The sequence below is a fragment of the Xyrauchen texanus genome, chromosome 37, assembly GCF_025860055.1.
Source record: "Xyrauchen texanus isolate HMW12.3.18 chromosome 37, RBS_HiC_50CHRs, whole genome shotgun sequence".
In the NCBI taxonomy this organism is placed as follows: domain Eukaryota; kingdom Metazoa; phylum Chordata; class Actinopteri; order Cypriniformes; family Catostomidae; genus Xyrauchen; species Xyrauchen texanus.
This window is the reverse complement of record NC_068312.1, coordinates 28,445,828-28,464,574: the sequence shown is the minus strand read 5'-3', so window position 1 is coordinate 28,464,574 and position 18,747 is coordinate 28,445,828. Positions and strand designations below refer to the sequence as shown.

The 18,747-nt window shown below is 40.1% G+C and overlaps 2 protein-coding genes across 2 annotated transcripts; both read right to left on the bottom strand.

The window, feature by feature from the left end:
* Window positions 1–920: 920 nt before the first annotated feature.
* Window positions 921–8,908, bottom strand: armh1 (armadillo like helical domain containing 1). The gene is made up of 11 exons (XM_052109301.1): window positions 8,703–8,908; window positions 8,513–8,581; window positions 3,528–3,694; window positions 3,046–3,242; window positions 2,835–2,919; window positions 2,344–2,460; window positions 1,974–2,046; window positions 1,687–1,816; window positions 1,471–1,548; window positions 1,241–1,322; window positions 921–1,101 (listed from the first exon to the last, which is right to left on the bottom strand). Exons 1-11 carry the CDS (start codon window positions 8,906–8,908, stop codon window positions 1,088–1,090), a joined length of 1,218 nt encoding a protein of 405 aa, XP_051965261.1. The 3' UTR covers window positions 921–1,087.
* Window positions 8,909–10,339: 1,431 nt separating this feature from the next.
* On the bottom strand, window positions 10,340–18,193 carry LOC127631085 (guanylate kinase-like). Its single transcript, XM_052109060.1, has 8 exons — window positions 18,082–18,193; window positions 17,949–17,990; window positions 17,399–17,476; window positions 12,128–12,224; window positions 11,908–12,046; window positions 11,593–11,677; window positions 11,415–11,500; window positions 10,340–10,905 (listed from the first exon to the last, which is right to left on the bottom strand). Exons 1-8 carry the CDS (start codon window positions 18,191–18,193, stop codon window positions 10,873–10,875), a joined length of 672 nt encoding a protein of 223 aa, XP_051965020.1. The 3' UTR covers window positions 10,340–10,872.
* Between the last annotated feature and the right edge of the window lie 554 nt (window positions 18,194–18,747).

Sequence of the window (18,747 nt, the reverse complement as noted above, 5' to 3'; positions counted from 1 at the left end):
CTTCAGAATCTATATTGTTATGTGAGAATCGATATTCTTTATACCACATCAGTAGGCCTATCAGAAGTACCTATGGATACTTTAGTATCGATCCGCCCATCCCTAATTCGACTGAAAGTTACAAAATGCAAAACAATGCAGGTGCATTTTGAAATGTTTTAACGAATCATCTTGTAATGAATGTCACTTCAGTAGCTAAGTGTGAATTATCATATGCACTAAAAGACGGCATGCAATATGCTAGCACTGTAAAAGGTTCCGCCTCAAACTCAACTGACTGGCTTCTCTCCTGTATGATTTCACATGAGTTTCTTCAGACCTGGTGGATTTTAGTTTACAGCTGTGGTGGTTCTGTAGGAATCGTTGCATGGTGCTTGTGTTAGCCGCGGTGTACGGCACAATTTTCTTAACTTGCATATTGATCGTGCCTTGTCACATTCTCTGCCGTTTATTGTTTCCACCCGGTAGCCTACCCAAAATGCTGCCACACAAACGATTTAAATGTGGCGGGGGCATCTTCTATCATAATTTCACCCTCAAATTACATCATGCTTATTTCGCGAGACAGTTTTTCACCTCGACAAGAAATATCGTCACCCCTAGTATTGAGTGATTATTTTTGTTGTCACATGATCTCTTTGATTGCTATTTTGACAACTGTTTCAAGACAGCTCATGTACTGTACATTTTTTTCTCTGTTTTTCATAATAATGTAAAGGATTCTGTCGAAGAGTAGAGGTGATGATCGCATGGACCCTGAAGGTAAAAGTGGTCACATTACTGATTGTATATGCAGGGTTGGGGAGTAACGGAATACATGTAACAGGAATATGTATTTAAAATACAAAATATAAGTAACTGTATTCCACTACAGTTACCATTTAAATTGTTTCTATTTAAAATACAGTTACATTCAAAAAGTATTTTGATTACTAAAGAGATTACTTTGCATTTTATTTGCAATAAAATTATTTTTTCGTAAGTGATCAGGTTTTAATATTTTATGAGAACACTATCAACAAAAGTATAAAGCTATCAACAAATTGTTTTGTCCTTCTTTCTCCAGCAGTCTTCAAGAATCTAAATTCTACTCCCCAAGCACTGTAGAAAACAATGAAGCACAATGTAAGATACAGTAATTTCAATAGCCAAAACATTTCAACAGGACTGTTAAAAATATGTCTACATTCAGATAAAGAATGTAGTTGTGTTTATATTTGGTGTTCTTTATTAAACTCACCACATGAAATATTCACTTCATTTGACCGTAAAATTTCAGCTTGAATGCCATCCATACTCATATGTAGAGCCTCAACATTGTGCTGTGAACAACATGCAGAAAAACCTTTAATAAGCCATAGACAAATAAAAACAGACACACTTCAAATACTGTATCTTTTTTATTTAAGAGAAAGTGACGCTACCTCTAAGATTTTTTCCAAACAATACAGAGACAGGAAATTACCTCACCATGAAAGACTCAAACAGGGTGGTGCCCATTGCTCTGCATACATGCTCTTCCACCACTGGGTACATGCGCACAAAATGCTAAACAGACATTACAGCTCAATATGACCCAGTCTTTAGTTTATGTATGTATGGTAGATTCTGTCATAGTGGGTAGAAACATTGTGTGTTAGAGTGAATGTGAATAAATGGAGTTTGTGTGTGTTTTTTTAAGTGTACCTCCAAAGCCAGGCTTGATTGTCTCTGGGCATCTGCGTGTTCCTGGTTGCCCATTGCATACATTAAGTGATGGATCACTCTGAGAGAGAGCAGTTCTTTGGATATCTCCTTGCTGCTATGTGCCAACTTCCTGTATCATCATGTCAACATACGGTACAAACTGAGCAAATCAAGTTTTCCACGAATTGAAGAAGGGTATAGTTTTTAGCAGTTACAACTGGTAATTCTTTTTTACATGCAAGCTTTCTTGAATATATCCACTGTTTGAAGTGATTAATTGACTTTACCTGATGATTTTAGCAGCAGCTGCTTGCTGCAGGAACACTGGATTAGACTCTATCATTTTGGCCATTACTGGATCTAACAAAACATTTTGGAAATTCCACATAAAAAACACCACACGTTTATTTCTCTGATCCCAGCCACATCAATAACTGAGAATGCTCATTTAAGTCACAGTACACAATCTGTTTATCCTCTCATTTGCTATTTCTCCAATTTAAAGCGCAAACCCCAAAAAGTTACAAATATAAGGATCAAATCAACTACATTTCAGATGCAATGCTATTTTTTGGAGAACCACATATGCATACAACAAATACCCTGTTAGTAGAAGATGGTTTATTTGTTAAGATTTAGGTTAACAAAAGATCATACCCTCCAGAATCTTGTGTTTGGGGATTCCCTCTTTGGTTGGTTTGAGATAAGCCACCAGACTCCTGAGCAGAGCAGGTCTCACCTCTGACTGCATAAGCTCTGATATCAGTTCTGAAACTATAAGAAGAAAATTAAAAAATACAAGTTCAGTTTGTTACATCTTATGTCTATACTTTTGAAACAGTGAGTATTTTAACATTTACAGATTGGCCCCATTCACTTATTGTAAGTGCCTCACTGTAACCCAGATCTTTGCTTTTTTTTTTTAAGAAAAGGAGTGACGGGTAAAAACATTATGCCACAAATGATGTTGATTGAACTTAACTTGTATTAAACATGGAATATTCCTGTGAGATACAAAGTAAAAATGAAACCACCCCTGTGCCATCATTCTCTTACAGTAGTATACAGCATCTTATGATATGTTCGAATAACAATATCTGGTGACTGGTCAAAGTTATAAAGTACATTTATAAGTACACTTGAATTACCTTCATATTGCACTTCTACATGTAGTGACCTCAGTAGATTCAGTAAGGGTTCCACTATTCTGTGATAAGCAGATTTTACAATAGGCTGAAACAAAGAAATTGTAAATAGTTTTCTTTGGAATGGAAGCTTTTTATATATATATGTACTGAATATGTATATATATATATATATATATATATATATATATATATATATATATATGCACTGTACATGTACTGAACGTAGGATTTGCAAAACAAGCTGCTGTGCTCTTGGGGAGGTGCAGGTCAGCAGGGCGATCAGGCCCTTGAACACCTGGATCTGGTATTTGGAGTTTCCATGGGCCAAGGACTTGAGAAGGGCGGCTGCTGTCTCCTGAGTCCTCTCTGACTCAGATTTGGCCAAACATTCAGCTATGGCCTTCACACCTGCCACTCAAAGAACAGATGCAAGAGCGTCAATCACTTCTTCAGCCAATATATACTGTATGTATAAAGTTGTCAAAACTTCAAAATCCCCACACTTCTAAACTGATACAGACTGGATCATTAGAAACATGCAAACCTGGGTTTTAACCACACCCTATTTTGTTGTACATTATGCATACTCCCATTATCACTATATCACTTAAAAATTTGAATTGCCAGAATAAGAAAACTAAAAGGTTAAGAAGGAGCTGTTCCACTTTTGCAGTTGTCAGTTTTTGTGTATACCGTAGCTTTCACAGACAAGCTCTTTATATTTCTGGCCTGCATTGGCGATTATCTGGAGCAAGTGAAGAGCCTTGGTCTTATCCTCCTCTTTGAGATGGTCTTGTCCTAGAATCTCAAGCAGGGTCAGTACTCCACCAACCTCCAGAAATTCTGTCATGTACTGATGACTGATCACATAGATAAAAAAAAAAAAAATGTCATTGTAAAGGGATTAATGGAAAGGAGGAGGCGAGAACTGGCTTGACGATATAAATAATAGTTTAATGAAGAACTTAACCAAAAGACAAATACATACACACACACAGGTGTCGGACAGCTGTCCATAAATCACACTGCAGTCTCCAGTTGGCCCATATCACCCTCTGAGGCTTGATAGGGGCCGGGTGTGCGAAATCACGACCCGGCCCGGCCCTCCGCCCTGCCACATTCCTCCCTCGTTCTCTCAGGCCGGGGAGCCCCCAGCATGATGTACACCCCCCAACCCCCCAACACGGCGCAGCAGTGGGAGAGACGAGAGAAAGAGAAAAAAAAACACTTACACGCCGGTTTTCCGATACACGGAGGAGGAATGGCCGCAGTTTGGTCCTCGGCCACTCCTCCACCCTCTAATGGAAGACAGCCACGCCTCCCTGGGCGAATCGGAGGCAGTCTTCTTGCACCTGGCGGACGGAACGCCCCACCGCATTCTCAGGAAACAGAAGGGGTCTCCCCCGCCCCTGGCAGCGGTTCTCTCACTCCTGGCAGTCGGCCAGGAGCCCCTCCCTGCTCGAGGTCAGTGGTTTCAGATCCCGCCACATTTCAGCAGCTGGTAAGGGTCTCCTCTGACCCTGGCAGCGGACCTGACCACTCCAGGCTGTCGGTTAGGAGCCCCTTCTCCCTTCGCGGTTGGTGGCCGTACCTCCGCTCTCAGGATATAGGTCCTTCTATATGACATAGTTGAAACCTTTCTACAATAATGCAAATTCTAAAACTGGCTATGGTGTTTAAGCCCCGCCCTTTTAGGTGCGAAGCTGTCTGGTAAAAAAAAGCAAGCGCGCAAACACCATTCCTCAGAATTTTCCGACTGAGGGACAAGAGTGCACCCTCATCCCAGGGAACCGAGTTTATATACCTGACAGAGACGTTCCCTTAAAACTCAGTACACTTGACATTGCACGAAGCTGACGCTATGGGGAACAGTGTCTCATCATGCCACACTACAGGACATAACCTTCCAGAGAGGAAACATGAAGCTGCAGTCCAGCGAGACACCGAACGACATGAATATGCACGACATGAATGACCCTCATGGTGGGCCAGGAGGAGAACACTCAGAATGGATATTAATCCTTTCACGAATCCAGGGAAGGAAATTATTTATATATAAAATTGCTTGTGAATTTTTAGGGAATACAACGTTCTGAATACAGGCAGTTGTGTGAAATGATAGAGAGCCGTTCTTAGAAGAGGGGCACAAGTATATGTTTGGCCAACAAAATAGCAAGCGCTCTAAACAGAGAAGACTTGCGATGAGAGAGATGTTATGTCTAAGTTGTAAAACCTAGCAAATGTGTTTTGAGGAGACCATCCTGCTGCAAAACATATGTCCTGTAAGGACACACCATTCATCCATGCCCATGAAGAGGCCATGCCTCTTGTTGAATGTGCTTTAATTGCAGGGCAATTCTCACCCTGAGACTCATAAGCAAAGAAGATGGTATCAATGATGCAGTGAAAAAAGTCTTTGCTTGGAGACGGACATTTCTTTTGTGCATCCTCCATAGCACACAAAGAGCTGGTCAGATATTCTGAACTGGTGGGTGCGTCCAACATATGTGTGTAGCGCTCACACAGGGCATAACAAATGTAAGGAATTCTCCTTGTCCGAATTAAACAGAGGAGGGGAAAAGGCTTGAAGGTCAACCACCTGTGCTCTGAAGGGTGTGGTTAAAACTTTAGGCACATAGCCTTTTCTGCATTTGACAGTGGCTTTTGAAAGACCCGGACCAAACTCCAGACATTAACTGACAACAGTGCTTGCAAATCCCCGACCTGTTTTACTGAGGACAGAGCCAGCAGTAATGCGGTTTTAAGAAAAGGCACACACAATTCAACAGAGTCCAGAGGCTCGAAAGGAGACACTGCGAGTGCTTTTAGAACCAAAGACAGGTCCCAAGTTGGAACCGTAGCAGGGCAAGGGGGATTTAACTGCCTTGCTCTCCTTAGGAACTTTCAAGATTTTTCACGATTGCCTATAGATGTGCATGATATGCTGATATAGTAGCCACATAGACATTGAGCATTGATGGAGTGAGCCCTGCGTCCAATTGCTCTTGAGGAAATGTGAGAATTTCAGATAAGGTGCAGTTCACTGGGTCTTTGCCATGTGAAAAGCACCAATTAGTGAACACATTCCATTTTAGTGCATAAAGGCGTCTAGTAGACGGCGCTCTAGCCTGCAAAATGGTGTTCATAACCTATTGAGTCAAGTTTAGTGCGCTCCATTCAAGGGCCACACATGCAGGTCCCACAGCTTGGGCTGGGGATGCCAGATTGTACCCTGCACTTGAGAGAGGAGATCCCTCCTAAGCGGTATTTCCCATGGAGGGCCGTCCAGAATCTCCATAATTTCCGGAAACCAGGACTGATTGGGCCACTTCGTCGCAACCAAAATTACCGTTTCCTTGTCCCCTCTAACTATGCATATGGCAGAGTGAAGGCAACACACCTGGGGAAATACATATTTACGTTTCACAAGCCATTTGCTTGCCGGATGCTGCCGCCATCAGCCCCAATGCTTTTTGAAACAGCTTCCGTGGAAGTGTTCTCCCCAGTTTGAACTGAGCGGGACACTGGAGAATGGCCTGAACGTGCTCGCTCGTGAGATGCGTGCACTTACTTATAGAGTCTAGACAAATTCCCAACAAGGACATTTGTTGGCTGGGGGGAGAGCATTCTTTTCACCCAGTTGACATTGAGGCCAGGCTTTTCAGATGTTGGAGCAATAGGTCCCTGTGTGATAAAATCCGCTTCTGAATAATCTTTTTGAATGGGAGCTTTGCAAGTGCGCGGTTCAAATGCCTCAGATCTAAAATTGGAAATAGCGAAGAAGAAAGAAGAAAATAGTGGCTGTAAAACCCTTTGTGGGCTTGACAAATTGGAAAAACCTCTATTGTGTTATTTGCGAGGAGATCATGTATTTTGGCTCGTAACACAAGTGTGTCTTTGGATGGAACCGTGGAAGACAGAACACCATTTAAACGGGGCAGCCCATGTGCAAATTTGATTGTATAACTATGTTTGATTGTTTTTAGCACCCAGTCAGGCTCGCCACGAGTCCATGTAATGGGACAAAGGACCACATGGTTTGTTCATTGTTCACGAATGTGCATAATGTGTGGGCTGAAGTGGAAGAGAGCTGTTTATTGAAAAGATTTGAGCATCTCACGCATTCGCAATGAGCGCTGTACTTTATTGCATGTGAATGAATGTGAGACAAAGAAACAACATTTTGAAAAACAATATTCCTTCCATGACAAACAGCTGTGGAGAGGAGGGGAATAGCATTGATTGTCTTCTTCGGGGCAGGTCTGGAAGGAATGGTGAGCTCTGCTTTCCTCTGTGCCCGTCAGGAGCGCTTTTGCTGCACTGGAGGGTTTTTCCCATCAACGTGGGTCATCTGGGCTGCAGGAACCAGTCATCAAGGCAAGATTTTTCAGGTTCCTCTGGAGGAGACCACTTGAGACTGAGCTCTTCAACTGTCCTTGAAAGGATGCAAAGCATCTCCTTGTCAGTGGTGCATGCACGCTCCTCGCCCTCACTGGGGGAAGGGGCAGCAACTTCATCCATTGACCACTCGACAGATGCGGCGAGAGACATAACATCATCCCCAGCATCAGAACTGCTGAACGTGATGAGGTCATGTGCTCCAGCAGAGGACTGATGCTCGTCACACACATATTGTATCGGCATAGAAGCATTTCGTGTAGACTGAGGGGCTCACAGGGCTTGTGCCGGCACGAGGTCCACCTCAAATTCATCCTGCTCGACTTCGCCGTTCCTCCTTGTGTGATCCATCGGGAGTCACAGAAGAGACAGGTGGGTGGGCAAGGGAGGCTGAATCGTCCCTTAGAACGAGGAACATTAGCGAGTGAAGCGTCTTGAGACTGTCTCCATGTGAGCTGCTTCTGCGTGGGCGTGGCCCAGACAGCGAATGCAGCTCTCATGCTGATGTGACGGCGTGATGTCCCTTGCATAATGAACACTTATGAAATTACATCTTGAAAAAGATGCAAACACGTAAGCGAAACTTTTAGTTATATATACTGTGTGTATATATATATATATATATATATATATATATATATATATATATATATATATATATATATACACACACACACACACAAAATATCACAATAGCTTATAAGGATACAAAACTCCTGCCAAAGTGCTGCGGGGAATTAGGATGATGAAGCGGCCTATTCACCAGCAAAGCTTCAAGCAGTGAGGCGGAGTAAATGTTAGCTGGAACACTGCAGGGGAGTGGGAGTCTTCTTGTTGCCATGAAAATCCTGCCCGCTGACTCATGTATGTCAAAGGAAAAGTAGTAGAAGGCTTCTAGACAAGAGATGAATCACTGTCTTGAAGGAAGGAAATTCTGAGGAATGGTGACTGCTTTGTGCCTAAAATGACGGTGCTTACACACTATAGCCAATATTAGAATTGCCATTATTGTAGAAAGGTTTCAACTATGTCGTATAGAAGGACACTCCCCCATAGAGTCAGCTTAGCTGCGCAATGTTAAGTGTACTGAGTCGTAAGGGAACTGCAACCATCAAGTGATATCATGGTGCTTCTAAAGCTGTTCTTTAAAACCTTTACTGCCAAAGCTGACCTTGAGAAGTATGGTGTCAGATTGGCTGCATCAAGTCTTTGCCCCTTTGACCTCTATTATTAAAATTCATAAAATCACTAAGATTCAAAGCCTAAATGTAATCTTTTACCTGCTGTTGGCTGAGAGGAAGACACCCACTGCTTTCAGCTGAAGGTCTAGACATGTTCCAAACATGTAGCTGGAGACATAACATGTAAGGACGCACACAAGGTATGATTGAAATCCCACCATTTAACTTGATATTTTTTTACCTGATATTTCACACATAAAACATGATCATATATCACATGTACGGATACGTCAGTCTCATCCATGCAGTGAGCCGAGCAAAGAACAGGCTTGCAACTTGAGCAAACTCAAGCTCCAGTTCTGTACAAGTCTTTCCCGTGTTCTTGGCCAGGAAGTCAATCAGCATCCGACTGCGCACTGTCTTATTGCCCTGGTCCCACTCATGGAGGTAACACAACACTTCACTGATGGCTGCTTGGTCCTTACAGCTGGACATGACTCTAGCATTTCAGAGACTGTGTGGAAATTATGAAAGTATAGAGGATAGCTAGTTGTCACACTTTACACTCCAGCATAGGCGGAAATCGCGGGGGTCAGGACCCCCCCATCTGAGGGTTGTCCCCCCCTAAAATATCATTAAAATATGTGTATTGTAAATAATATAATGATATATTCTTAAAATAATTGTTTAATGCAAACGGGGCAACAACAAAAAAACCCTTCAAAAATTGCTCTTGAGAATTGTTATGTTTATTGTCCCCCCACCCCCCAACATTTTGATGAAAATTTCACCCCTGCACTCCAGTGAATATTTCTCATGATTTGGAAGTCTTTTTGAAAGGTTTTTTGAAAGTCAGTTTTTGTATAGGCACATAAAGTCTACACAGACATAATGTGTTTTTAACATTTACCGTTACTGCCCTGGAAATATAAGATAACTTTCATTTAACACATATTGGGGAATGTTGGCAAACTATTTGTGGTAAGGTGTCACAATGGGGAACCTGCCATAAAATAACCTATTATTGGCTAAAAATACACTCGTCCTAAGGACACAGTTCAGCCTTTTTGTTAAAACCTTCCTTTACTAAATAGCAAGTTGGCTCTTGCCTTAATGTAACCCAGTGTGGTTTTCTTCACTTATTATTCAACAGGTATGGCAAAAATATGACAATGTTGCAATTATTTGTTTTTGATGGATTTAATTCACAAAAAGTATATATATATATATATATTATTTTTTTCTTACTAGGTGATTTGAAGCAACATTCAAAATCACTGCTTGTCTGCAAGAGAAAACTATAATTTCTACAATTATAGTTTTGAATCTGAAGTCAAAATCAGGAAAGCCCTAACGGAAACGTTGTCGTGTAACGAGCCCCGGTCTCCCATACCTACGGTATAGAAAACTATAAATATGAATAAAGGAAAAGCTCTTAAAAGATCAGTCTGAGACATCGTGTAAATAGCATGATAAATCACACCAAATTATCTTAATAAACTATAAGTTATCTCATACTATCAATTTCGCCATTATTCTCTAAAATAAAGTGGGTCATACACTCCGAACATTCAAACAGAACATGACGTCAATTTAGTACACAAAACTAAATTGTAACAACTTAATTAGTTATGTCGGATTTGTTTACCGGGTGTCAGTACTGGATTTACAAAACAAAGGTGGCATACAGCTACTCACCTACAGTTCCGGTGATGTTTGTGGTTGCCAGGGGAACTGACGCTTACGGCGTCCGCTTGGTAACAATGTGATGGCATATTTTAAGGGATTTAGCGTTTTATGGCAGTGCTACGTATTATTGTTATATTTTAGAAGCTATTAGCAAGCACGGGGTAAAGAGTTATTTTCTATCTTGTTTCCTCTCTTTGAAAAAAAGACAACAGACAGCTGATATAATTTTAGCCTCGTTTTATTTTTGCTAAACCAAAAACAAATAAAAATGTTTAACAAATTAATTTTAGAAATAAAAGATAAAACATCTAACTATTCATCTGAACAGACTTAAACATGTTGAAGGCTGTTTGTGATTTTTAAACTTTATAATTCATTCTCTATAATAAACTCTAGAAATATCACAAATATTTAAAATGATCATGACCCACTGTACATCTAGCAGCCTTGCAATTAATACTGTCATCAATACTAGTTTACTCAACTCATTTTGGGTTACAAAACATATAAAAATTCCTCTCTTAATTATTCAAGGTGCAAACATGCTGTTTTAAAAGAAATGTTTGAGGAGTTCTCAACTGAGAGTGAGATGTTTTTAGCATACATGGCATAGCACAGATTTGTGCATAACAAATTCCCAGGAGCTGAGCACTTGACTTGACTAATTAACTGAATAGAGCTGGTAGTGTCTGGCATGAGAACCAACACTCTTAGTTGCACATTACAAGGCTGCAAAGAAAGGTGTGATGTCCTGCGTAGTTTCTCCACTTCTACTTCTTGGAATCTTGTACCTTCTGAATTTCCTATTAAGACAAAAGCAAACAACTTAGCTTTAAATATGTTAGTGTTTATTTATGTTATTTTAAAATAAAACAAAGAACATGACACAGGTCAATATGATTGTTTTACAGGAATAGTTCAGGTAGAGTGTATAAATCTAATTAAAATCAAATATGAACACAAGCACGTCTTTAAACGCATGGCACCCATGTTTGATGAAACGGATGGCGAAACACTATTTAGTTTGAATATGCGGAAGCAGGGGGTAATATTTTGAGTGAATAATGAGTTATAGAACTATCTTGGTCTGTTGCTCACACAAAGCTATCATATTGGAATATAGTGCATTTTTGTTTGTTTTTTATTTTTGTTTTGTTTTTTAGTCCTTCTCATTTAGTGGAACTTATACTTTTAAATGTATCCTTCTTTGTTCCAGAATAAAAAGGAACTGCATACCAGTCTGGAACAACATGAGGGTCATTTTATTGTTGGGCCAGTGAGCTATTCCTTTAAATAAGTCAGATTTATTTACCTCAGTAAGAACACTTTTTATTTTCTCATAAGCTTCTTCAAGGTCATCATTAATGATTAGCATGTCGAAAACTCCAGGTTCCTTACCTACAAAGATAAAAATGACAAAAGGAGAAATTAAAAGTCCTTCTCAAGCACGAATGACTAAGAGAACATCATTTCCTGAAATTATCACTTACTCAGCTCCATGTCAATTCTGGCTGCCTCTAGACGCTTCTGTAGACTTTCCTCAGTTTCTGTTTGCCTGTCCCTCAGACGCTTTTCCTGTAAGACAAAAGATCCTCCAAAAACTTTATACTTTATTTTACATAGCTGAGATTATTTATACATACTGTCCTTGATATAGAGATTAAGTAGTAAGGAACATTTGATTAGTGACCTAGAAATCCTAAATCCAGGTTTCAATATAAAAAAAATTTAAATCCCAGATTTCGATGTGGTCTCAGTCTTTTGAACTGCAAATGCATTTATACAGGTTTAAATGACTGACTCACAAGTATCTCCATGGAGGGTGGCTGGATTGAGATATAAATAGGATTCAGGTCAGTTTTCTTGATGTTTTTCACACCTTGTATGTCAACATCCAAGATGCAGATAAGATTTTGTGCCTGAACGTCCTCTATAGATGATTTGCTGCAGGATGAGGTGACGGTAGATTTGGTGAGCAATCACATTTTATTTTCATTTTACTCCTTTAGCAGGAATAGAATTTACCTGGTTCCATACATGTTCCCAGAAAATTCGGCATTCTCAATGAACTCCCCATTGTCCATTCCCTCTTGCATTTTCTCTCTGGTGACAAAATGGTAATCTATGTTGAGGACAGAAACACATGGAGATTAAAGGTAAAATCAAAGCAAATTATGACGGATACATTATTAATCAGTCTGTTGCTATTCAACAGATGACAGAACATTTTAATTAAGTAGCAGCAGAATACTGTATATGTTGTTTCAACATATTTTAATACAGTTTTATTACACAGTGCACTGGAATACTCGTTTCTGATAGGTCAATGGCGCTAGACCACTCATCCGGGTATTGCGAGTCATCTTTCCTGCTTCTCCGATCACTCTGTAATCTATACAAGTAAGCTAATAACATAATTTCAACTCAAATTAACGTTTCATGTCCATTTATATTATTTATTTGCAAGTAGCCTTGTAATAGGTTGGATAATGAGGAGTCAGATGGTCATTTTCACAAAATAAACACCTACAGAACTGATGCAAACTGGAGATGGATTTCAGCTGTTACATTTATTCAGACATAATTACATTATTTCAACGAAAATCAATGTTTCATGTCCATTTATATATTAATTTGCTCAGTCGCCGTGTAATAAGCAGGCAAATGTACAGTCAGCTGGATGTTATATAATATAAACCCCTACAGGATGACTATTTTGCAATAACAATAGGCACACTGTACATTATCCCACATTATCAGGTTTTCTCGGACAATTAAAGGGCTGGTTTACTCAAAAATAAAAATGCTTTCATATTTTCTCACCCTCAACTCATTCCAATCCCATATGAAAACAAAAAGAGATATTACGCTCTACGTTCAGCCTTGGTCATAATTCACTTTCTTATGGAAAAAAGATGCAATGAAAGTGAATGGTAACTGAGGCTAACAATGTCCAATAATAACACACTTTTTTTGTGCCCTCAAGAAGATAGTTATTTGGGTTTGGACAACATGAGAAAATGATGAAAGAATTTTAATTTCTGGGTTTCCTTTTAGGTATTTCTAAGATTAGTTCCCTGCTAAACAACACAAGATTCTATAATGCTCAGTAGAGGGCATCAAATCTTCATTTCAGAATCTCTGTTAAACAATTAGAGAGTAAAGATTTGGGCATGTTATGTTTCTCACATAAAATATATTTTCAGTCTCACAGAAACTTTCTTGTGCAACTAAATTGCACAAGAAAACTCCAGTTAAGGACTGCATGCTGCTGGATTCATACCATTCTGACATTTAACTCCACAACAGCAGACGGGTTCTAATACGAAATATTTCTGCAGACAGCACAAGACATTTTACGACCACACCTACAGGAGGGCCATGCACTGATATCATCTGTGGCAGCACTGTAAGGTAGAGATATCCATTAGCATAACAACATTTGTCTGCTGTACAATTCTATTTCAAAAAGAAAGAAAAACATGACAAGAATTATGAAACATGTGCTGGTTTGTAGTTACACATAACCCTTTGATACAGTATTTCTGCATTTCATTATAGGCCCCATGACATCAAAACGGGAGTTCCCTTACCACTCAGTACACTTGACATTGCGTAGCTACGCAAATGGGGAGTGCCCTCTTACACTACCTAATTGAAATCTCTCTACAACAATGCCAATATTCTAATATTGGCTATGGTGTTTGAGCCCCGCTTGCTTTGGTGCGAAACTGTCCACTATAGAGACAGGTGCACAAACACCATTTCCTCAGAATTTCTTCCTTCAAGACAGCGATCATCTCTTGTCTAAAAGCCCCTCTACCTTTGCCGTCGATATACATGAGTCAGGGGACGGAATCTTCGCGGGAAGACTTTCCGCTCCACTGCAGTGCTCCAGCGAACAGCTGTAATTCCAGCCTAAAAGGCTTTGCAGTCAGAAACAGCGAGCTGTCATGTCCTTGTTCGTTTAGACAACATGACAGTTGTGGCATATATAAACCGCCTAGTGGGAATTCATTCACTACCACTGTTGAGACTAATGTGTTGCCTCCTCCTGTGGAGCATCATCTCCTTTCCCTGATAGCGACATAGGTCCCAGGCCGCCTGAATTGTAGCGCAGGCCTCTCACACCAAGGGGTGATACCGGCGAATGGAGACTTCATCTTCAAACTGTACTGAGGATTTGGGAAATATTCGGCAAAGCAGAAATCTATCTATTTGCCTCAGTGGAAAATGCCTACTGTCCCCTCTGGTATTCGAAGTCCCAAGCACCTCTTGGAACGCACGCAATGGCACACAAATGGCCGGTGAAATGCAAATAAGCCTCTCCCCTGGTATGCCTCATTAACTCTGTCATTTGCAAAGTCAGAGAGGACAGGGAAACGGTTCTATTAGTTGCGCCGAAATGGCCCAACCTGCCATGGTTTCCAAAAATGATGGAGGTGCTGAACAGCTTGCTCACCATGGGAAATACCACTGAGGAGGGACCTCCTCTCAGGCACGAGGCACAATCTGGCATCCCCAGCCCCAGCTGTGGAACCTGCATGTATGGCCCCTGAACGGGCGCACCACATGCGATAGAACTGACGTGTTCAGTCATGAACACAATTTTACAGGCCAGAGCACCGTCCATGAGACGCCTCTACGCTCTAAAATGGAAGGTGTACACTGATTGGTGTCTCTTACATGGCAAGGACCCAGTAAACTGCTCCATACATGAAATTCTAATATTTCTTCAAGAGCAATTAGATGCAGGACTCACCAATGCTCAAAGTGTATGTGGCAACTATATTTGCATATCACAAACATGAAGCCGGCACCTCTATAAGCAAGCATGATTTAATCATAAAGTTCCTTAAAGTAGCACGACGATTAAACCCACCTCGGCCAGCTACAGTCCTGACTTGGGACTTTAGTCCTAAAAGCTCTCACAGGGCCCCCGTTCGAGCCTTGTTGAACTGTGCATGCTCTCCGTTAAAACCGCACAACTGCTCTGGCCTCAGTAAAACGGGTCTGTGACCTGCATTCACTATAAGTCGACAATTCATGTCTGGAATTTGGCCCTGGTCTTTTCAAGAACCACACCAGTCAAAGCGCAGGTGGTTCACATTCAGGCCTTCTTCCCTCCTCCATTTAATTCAGATGAGGAACAATCATTGAATTTGTTATGTGGAGTGGTGGTGGCGTAGTGCCTAAAGCACAGGGCTGTTAATCAGAAGGTCACAGGTTCTAACCCCACAGTCACCACCATTGTGTCCTTGAGCAAGACACTTAACTCCAGGTTGTTCCAGGGGGATTGTCCCTGTAATAAGTGCACTGTAAGTCACTTTGGATAAAAGCGTCTGCCAAATGCATAAATGTAAATGTAAATGTTATGCCCTGTGAGGGCACTACATGCATACGTTGAGCATACTTGCCAGTTCAGCAAGTCTGATTAGCTCTATATATGCTATGGAGGTTGCACAAGAGAATGTCCATCTCCAAGCAAAGGCTCTCTCACTGGATTGTCGATGCAATTACCCTGGCTTATGAGTCGCAGGGTAAGACTTGCCCAATTGGTGATAAAGCACACTCAACTAGAGGCATGGCCTCCTGATGAGCATGGAGTTTTGCAGCAGGATGGTCCTCTCAAAACCAATTCGCAAGGTTTTACAACCTAAATGTAACGTCTCTTTCTTCACAAGTCCTCTCTGTTTAGAGTACTTGCTATTCATTGGCCAAATATATATATACTTAAGGCCTTCCCTTTAAGTACGGGCTCCCCATCATTTGTACAACATCCTGCATTCAGGCCATTATAATTTACCATAAAATCACAATCACTTTCATTATAAATAAACTCCCTTCCCAAATGGGTTCATACATGTAAGGAGTTAATTCATACTATATGACTATAGTTCATATATTAGTTATGAGTGCTCTCCTCCATGCCAACATGAGGATCACTAACTGTGGCATACTCATGTCGGTCGCCGTTCCACAAGACTGCGGCACCATCTTTCCTCTCTAGGAAGTTATGTTGTGTAGTGCGGCGTGATTCTGTTCTCCATATGCGTAGCTACGCAATGTCAAGTGTACTGAGTCGTAAGGGAACGTCTCAGTTACGTACATAACCGTGGTTCCCTGAGACGAAGGGACCGAGACATTGCTAATGCTAGCTGCACTACAAGACTCAGAGTTCTTGAGGCACGAGTGATGCTCTCCTTGTTCTAAGTCAGAAATTCTGAAGAAATGGTGTTTGTGCATCTGTTTTTATAGCAGAAATTTGGGGCTCAAAACAGGCGGGGCACAAACACCATAGCCAATATTAGAATATTGGCGTTATTGTAGAGAGGTTTCAACTAGGTTGTGTAAGAAGGCTCTCCCCATATGCGTAGCTATGCAATGTCTCGTTCACTTCATCTCAGGGAACCAAGGTTACGTATGTAACCAAGACATTTTGTGTTCATGTATGTTAGCTTTGAGGCTATCTATATGCTAGTGTTCTCCTAGAAGTTGAAAAAATCAACCTTTAGCAAATATCAGCATTTAAAATATACAGTCCTTTATTCAGTAAATATTCCCAAAATAATTGTACATACATTTTAAGGAATACCATCTTTAGGATGTTGTGATGCTAATAATTTGTCTGGGAGTATTTGTGCTGCAGGGAGCAGTGTTGGGTAAGTTACTCTAGAAAAGTAATTAATTTCTACCTACTAATTACATCTTCTATAGTGTAATCAGATTACTGTACTAATTACTCGGTCTGAAAAGTAATTGCATTACTTATTACTACTTACTTTCTAAAACCCATATCAACCTCGACCAAGTGAAAAATACAAGGATAGACTGTACTTTTAATTCTTTCAAATAAATCATATAAAATCAAATAAATTATTCATGAACTGGTCAAATAATTTAACTGTAATTAAATTACAGATAAATTAAGAGTAATCCCTTACTTTACCTTTTTTCAATGAAAAAGTCATTTAATTACAGTAATTACTTACTTAGTAATGCATTACACCCAACACTGGTGGGGAGTGATGTCCCAGTGGGTTTATCATCCAGATCACACAGAAAACCACTAGGGAACAAAGGGGGCTATTTTCAAAGGCTTTTTACTCCAAAGTGCACACTGGCATTCATGTCATAGAGAAAACAATATTAGCTGTGTAATTATGGATGTGATTCACTTACAAAGTTTTAGATTTGAGAAATACGAAAGTAACCCCCATTACACTCGCATCACATTAAATATGCAAATAATCAGAGATAACCAATTACGACCAATAATGGAAACCAAATTTAAACCTTCAGATGCCACAGAGGAAAGGACGTCTGCTACAGGAAGTAATGTAGCCCCCAGAAGCATTGGGAGACAATTCAGCCCTATGGAGAAAACAACAAAGGCACATTGGGGAAAAAAGGTACTTTTACCCCTGTGAAACGTGCCGAAATGTTTGGAAATTATTCTACACAGTTCACTTGGGAGTAAGAAGCAACAAGGCAGTGTAAGAAAACTATGAACAGTAGGGTGGAGAAGCTTTCAGACTAGATTGGAGAGTGGGTGGAAAAGGGTCATTTTTCTAGTCTCCAATGACACAGAAAATCTTTTAATAGCTCTCAAAATAATTCACTAATGGGAACCTTAGGGGCTTATATTTCTTCAGATGAGTCATTTTTAAAAGTTCAAAAGTTTTAATAGTCTCTCTTTCTCTCTAATTGTATAATCTGTAGGCATAGGTTTATGTATATTATTCAGTTGCCCTTTCTTCTATTTGAGTAAAATCAGATCTGTCATTTGTTTCACTGATAATGCAAACCTTTCAATTATTACAGTTGTGAAATGGGAAATCCATACCTTTTCCGTCTTCCTCACCCGGTCGAGGATTTCTGGTAGTGTCTGTGAAAAAACAGAGATCAAGTGACATTTTCTTATTTGGATATGTGTTTTTATGTTTAAGTATCTGTAAATCTGAAATGTTGATGCGTACGAGAGACACTGAATCCAAAAACCCCTTCATATTCCTTCATGAGTCTCTTCAACAGGGTGCTTTTCCCAGCTCCAGAGGGACCACTGAGAACTACAGGCCTGGGTCCTGACATTTCTCTGTTAATGAATTAAAACAGATTGTAATTTTTCAGAGTAATTACTGTGAAGTTTTTTCTTTTTACTTCAGTGTTTAGAAATGGTCTTGACAGGTCAGTCATACCATGGTGGTACATTCTGAAACATCTGTTTAAACTTAAAGGGTAGCTACTAATTAACTATATTATTACATCACTTTACTTTATTATGTGTTGTTCCAAACATGTATGACTTTCTTTCTACCATGGAATACAAAAGAAGGCGTTTCTTTTTTCTCTTTTTTTTTGGACTAACTTGAAATTTTGAAAATGAATTTTTATTTTTGGGTAAACAATCATTTTAAATTACACATAAATGTAATTTAACAATCTGACAAAAAAATAAAAACTTCCTGTTGAACATGGATTAGGTCAAGAAGGAAGCTTTTGACTTCATGCCCAGTCCAAGAACGAGAGAGCTATAAGCTACAGAAGCTCACATGGGTAGATGCTGAGCCTATTGCATGGCTGCTTCACTCCATGAGAAAAGGTCAGGAACTAATTCACTGATCTGGGCATTAGAGCATCTGTTT

Excerpts from the sequence above, each read along its gene's own strand:
- armh1 (XM_052109301.1), bottom strand. The coding sequence starts at position 8,908 with ATGTCCAGCTGTAAGGACCAAGCAGCCATCAGTGAAGTGTTGTGTTAC. Across the intron at positions 2,047-2,343 it reads CAAACACAAGATTCTGGAGG|ATCCAGTAATGGCCAAAATG; the intron begins GTATGATCTTTT and ends ATGTTTTGTTAG. Across the intron at positions 1,549-1,686 it reads AATCAAGCCTGGCTTTGGAG|CATTTTGTGCGCATGTACCC; the intron begins GTACACTTAAAA and ends ATGTCTGTTTAG.
- LOC127631085 (XM_052109060.1), bottom strand. The coding sequence starts at position 18,193 with ATGTCAGGACCCAGGCCTGTAGTTCTCAGTGGTCCCTCTGGAGCTGGG. Across the intron at positions 12,225-17,398 it reads TTCCTCTGTGGCATCTGAAG|ATTACCATTTTGTCACCAGA; the intron begins GTTTAAATTTGG and ends TCCTCAACATAG. Across the intron at positions 11,501-11,592 it reads CAGAATTGACATGGAGCTGA|GTAAGGAACCTGGAGTTTTC; the intron begins GTAAGTGATAAT and ends TTATCTTTGTAG.